A 5291-nucleotide genomic window follows, 5' to 3' on the forward strand; every position below is an offset into this window, starting at 1 on the left:
CGTCTTGGGGTTTGTTTTACCGGTCGAGCATTGGGTTTCAATGCTAATCGATGTTCTACTAATGAATGATCGAGACCAGGCATCTCATGGTAGTCCCATGCAAAACAATCTTTAAACTCATGTAACAAATTGAGAAGCTCAGTTCGAAAAGGATCAACAATATCTTTACAAATATATGTAATTCGAACGTCATCATGAGTCCCCAAATTAATTTCTTCTAAGGGATCTTGAGATTCAAACCCCTTATAATGATCATCTGCGATTGAATATTTTTCAAATCCTAAAAGCTCCAAATCATAAATACAATCGAAAGTAAAATCAATAGCATCATGAGAAAGAGTAGAAACTTGATCTTTGATTAAATCATCATGACTTTTATTTTCTACACAATGAGCCTCTGCTATTAAATCGGTAGTCCGACTCATATTATAAGTTTCATTACAAGTAATAGAAAAATCATAACTACATTCGACTGGAAGTGTCGAATCAAACATACTACAACAAGTAAATTTACTAATCCTATCTGATTCAACTTTATCAGAAGAATCATCTTTATTTTCTAAAACTTGAAAAGTATTTAAATAATTATGCAAAGTTACCAGGTAGTTGAAAACTTCGTCAACCTGGTCCATAGTTCAGTCTTCGAGGTCTTCAAGAAAGACAATCCCAACCCGTCGGCTCGAAGGACATATCTGGATAGCGCAACTTCACCGAAAGTCCTTCCGAAGTCAAATAACACCCTTCACAATTGTAAGAGTTCAGAGATCGATCAACATTTAAAGGCTTCAATTTACGATTATATATCCTAAAATCGACGTGCATCTGTTCGACGTAAAGACTCGAATTTGCTTTGACAATTTCAGGTTTGCCTTCTTTAGTCCACAGAAGCACGCTATGATGCACTGTATATGGTACATCACCTACTCCATGGATCCAATCTCTCCCTAATAAGGCGTTATAACTAGCCTTCGATGGCACTACCATGAACACAGAATGCCTCTCCGAAGACCCCACTTTCACAGTTAAGGTAACCAGCCTTCTTGCTGGCGTAGAGTTTCCACTAAAGTCAGTCACAACAATGTTTGTAGGGACCAACTCATCAAAATGTTTCCCTATTTTTCCTAACATCCTCTCAGGTAGGAGACTAATCACTGCCCCACCGTCAATCAACACCTTGTTTATTTTAAACCCACTCACAACAGCAACAACATGAAGGGGGCACAAATGAGACATTTGTCTCTCAGTAGGACGAGGAAAGAAACCTGTCTCATCTTCTATGAGAATAAAAGAGAAAGCCTCTTCATCCTCTTGATCATAATCCTCATTCGGATTACTTTCACATTCTCCAAGGTACTCTGTAGGAATTATCAAAATTGTTCCTACCATGTCATCATCTCCTTCATCAAAATATTCTTCATCAACATCAACATCTTTGTATTTATCAATCCCAGAGGACTGAGCAACAGCCTTCCCTTTCTCCATCTTTGCTAGTGATGGAATCTCTTTGGGGTAAGTCTCTCTATCAGAAGGAAAGACGATGCGAGAATGCACAGAGGGAGTTGCCCCCTTGCTTGTTTCCTTACCTGTCTCAATTTGAAGTTTCTTACTTTGATTGAAACTCCTTCTTCCTCCTCTCCCTCTAGGATATCCCCTGGCTCGTCCTCTATAGAAGGTATATTGATTTCGAGACGGTGCTCGATGCCCCCATTGAGGATTGCGTCGATACAGGTGATCACGCCTTTGGAATTCTTGACAGTTTCTAATCCATTGAACACCTATAGCCTGAGATCGGCTTAAAGGTGTAGTCACATCATGTTGAGGGATTTTGGAACTGAGCCTTCCACACGTCGAATTGGCTGTTTTTGACGTGCTTGTTCCTCTCTATGGGCCAATTCTTTCTTCATTCTCTCCTTTTTGAAGATTGCTGCTGCTTCAGCATCAAAAATAGCATTACACCGTGGACACAGAGATACGTCCCGGTCTTTGATCTTTTGTTGAACCAAGAAGTCCAACAAACCGTCTCCTGTTCTAGGGTACACAGATCTCACTTATGACTCGAAATCGTCAAGAGCCACATCGAAATCATAAGACTTCCCCACCGTATTCACTCCAAAGCAGGGTTCCACATAACTGGCATCAATTTCGAAGGGATTTACATCGACCTTCATCTCCTTCTTGCCATCATCAAATTTCAAACGTCCTTCCATGATTGCCTTTTGAATCAAGTCCCTGAAACGGACACAATTGTTAGTCGAATGACTTGTTGCTTGATGAAACTTGCAGTAAGGCTTTCCTTTTAAATCTTTTATGGAAAGCAAAGTTCTACCCTCAGACAAAACCAATTGTTTATCTTTAAGCAACACATCGAAAATCTGATCAGATTTCGAGATATCAAAACTATATTTCTTTCCACTTTTAAGTTTTGAATCATTCGACTTCTCACTACCAGAAAATTTTTTAAATAAAGAACAAAAATATATGGAGGGCCTTTCTTAAGTTCAGCTAAATTGACTTCTATTTCGAAATCGATTTCCTCTTCTGAGGATTCCATGGTTACATAGGCAATCTTTTCTTTTTGAGTAAACGGTTTACTCTTCAATCTCTGTTTATTCCTATGTTTCTCTTTCTCCTTTTTCATAAGCTCAGTCTGCCGACCCTTTTCAGCCAAATGAGCCAGATCAGGAATGTAATATCCCGCATTTTTGAAAATCTAAATATAAATAAATTGTGATTTTATCTTATTAAGTCTACACTTTATAATCTTAAAAATTATTTTATTAAAAATAATTAAATAGATTCGGAGATAAATTCATTTTGAACCAATTAATATTCTTACGTAATCTTATTATAATGGAATATTTTGTATAAGTTTAGTAATTGAAAAAATGAGAAAGAATTGTACAATCTAATTTAAGTAACTTTTATTATGAAAAATTTATAACTTATTTTATTAATTTGAGCTCTTATTTTATAAATTAATCAATTAAGAGTAATTAAATTAGATTTATTAATATTTAGAGTTATGTTAATTAATATTCTTGTGTAATTTTATAATTGTTATTTCATATAATTTGAAATTAAGATTTAGTAATAGAAGTATTATATAATTTAATTTAAGTAATTTCTATTATGAATGAATTATGGTTTATTTTATTAATTTGAGCTCTTAGAGATTAATTTATTAGGAATGATTAAATTGATTTTTATAAATACTTTAATTTTAAGTCAATTAATATTTATATACAACTTTTATTTTATTGGTTATTTTATATAAATTGAAATTAAAGTTACGATGGAAAAATAATGAAAGGTCCTAATTTAATTTAGATAATTGATATTTCGAATTTAACTGTGTTTTATAAAATGTGATTAATATGTTTATTTTATAATTTAAATTAGAAGTAATTATTTGGGCTCGTTAATAGATTGATAGATAAAATCTTATGCATTTTAAAAGTAATCTTTATAGCATTATATTTGAATTATGATTTTAATGAATAAAAGCAAAATTTTTTAGCAATTTCTTAAAACTAAAAGGCAAACTCGATACAAAGGCTCGATAATTATGTAGTTAATACTAGAAAAGATTACGTAATGTTCTTTCTAGTAGAAATACCCTGACTTAAGCAAGGTATTTTGCTGGACGGAACGTTACAAGAAATGTGCACATTAAGCAATTTCCTACGCATATAGAATCCTAACCACATGGTTGCTATTTTCACTATCTCACTTTCAGGTAATGTAACATAGCATCGACTTCTAGCATTTTTGAAACGTATTAAATAGTCATCGATGATCTCACCATTCTCACATTTCAAAGCCACTAAGCCAGTAACTGCTACGTTCATTTCTCCTCGATAAAACTGAGCGTGAAAAGCAGTTTTTAACTGATTCCATGTTGTAATCGAATTTGGTCTAAGATTCGAAAACCAAGTAAATGCATTCTTCGTCAATGACGAAGAAAAAAATTTTATTTTCAAATTTTCATCATTAACTAGATTTTCAATCTCGACCAAATAACGAGCAACATGCTTAGTAGTTGACTTTCCAACTTCTCCAGCAAATTTTATGGTTATTTTTTGATTTTTCACCCCTCTTGACACTTCAGCCATTTGAACTACTTGGAGAAAAGCAGATACAAAATGTGGTTGATCCATAAAACCAACATTCAATCTAACCCGATTCAAAACATCCTCTACAATTCTAGTAACTTGATAGCGATCACTACGCAATCCATTTAAAACATCATCAGCATTTTCATGTCGAAGAACTGTGTGAGGATTTTTTTGATTTGGAATATGATTTTTATTTTGAAAAATATTTTCCATCCCCTCATTATTTTCTCGAGCATTATGCCTCTCGCCTTCATCATAATCGACGATTCGAGCAATCCTTTCAACTTGTCTGGCCAGACGCTCGAATCTCGATTCATGATCAGCCATCATGGGATTCAAAATTGTAGTCATTTGTTGGGTCAATAAATTGATCAAGTCATGGTGACTTTCCTCCACTTGCTGTCGATATACTGCCATTGAATTGGTAGCATTCGAAGTGGAGCCCACATGGTACTCACGAGAATATTCAGAGTGTTGTTGTGGTTTTACATATTATTCACTCCATTTGTACTCCCAAAGCAGATAGGCATAAATCCACCCACCGGTGGGGTATAACCAGCAGGAAGACCATAAGGGGGCCACCTAGCGGTTAATGGAGATTGATATGGTGGTACAGGACCACGCGGACGAGTATTGCGTCCAATATTTTTAGTTTGAATAGTCATTACGGCTATACTTTCAGTTCCAATTGCACTCTCCGAATGTGAAGATACATCGGTTTATAGCATGGATACTGGTATGCTATTACCGGTGGATGAACCACCATCCACATTTGATACTTCATCAGCCATGTGAATGATCTTCCCACTTCGCAATCGCATACACTAAGAAATTACTGGAAAAATATTTGTTTTGACACACTTCGATTTAAAACGGTCCTACTGGGCGTGCCAATTTATTTTGTCGATTTTTAGCAAATCGATGGTGGTTCGATATCTAGTGGTTTGGGAGCGAAACATACTCCTCTGTGCGACTACCTGTTTTCTAGAAGTGCATCAAAGCGTCTTCGATTAGACAAATTTTGACAATAAAAAATAAAATGAATTTGTAAAATGATATAATGCAGTTTGAAAGTTAAAGTATTGAAAATTAAATAAATAATAAACATACAGGTTTGCATGAAGATTAAAAGAAAAAGCAATAACAATGCCTTCAATTAAATTAAAGAACTGTAGC

At 34.6% G+C, this 5291-nt stretch overlaps 1 protein-coding gene across 1 annotated transcript; it reads right to left on the reverse strand.

Annotated features, from left to right (window-relative positions):
* Positions 1-2048: 2048 nt before the first annotated feature.
* Positions 2049-4442, reverse strand: LOC130939646 (uncharacterized). Its single transcript, XM_057867735.1, has 2 exons — positions 3703-4442; positions 2049-2442 (listed from the first exon to the last, which is right to left on the reverse strand). The coding sequence occupies exons 1-2, from the start codon at positions 4440-4442 to the stop codon at positions 2049-2051; spliced, it is 1134 nt and encodes a 377-aa protein (XP_057723718.1).
* Between the last annotated feature and the right edge of the window lie 849 nt (positions 4443-5291).

Source organism: Arachis stenosperma, chromosome 7 (genome assembly GCF_014773155.1).
Source record: "Arachis stenosperma cultivar V10309 chromosome 7, arast.V10309.gnm1.PFL2, whole genome shotgun sequence".
Taxonomy (NCBI): Eukaryota; Viridiplantae; Streptophyta; class Magnoliopsida; order Fabales; family Fabaceae; genus Arachis; species Arachis stenosperma.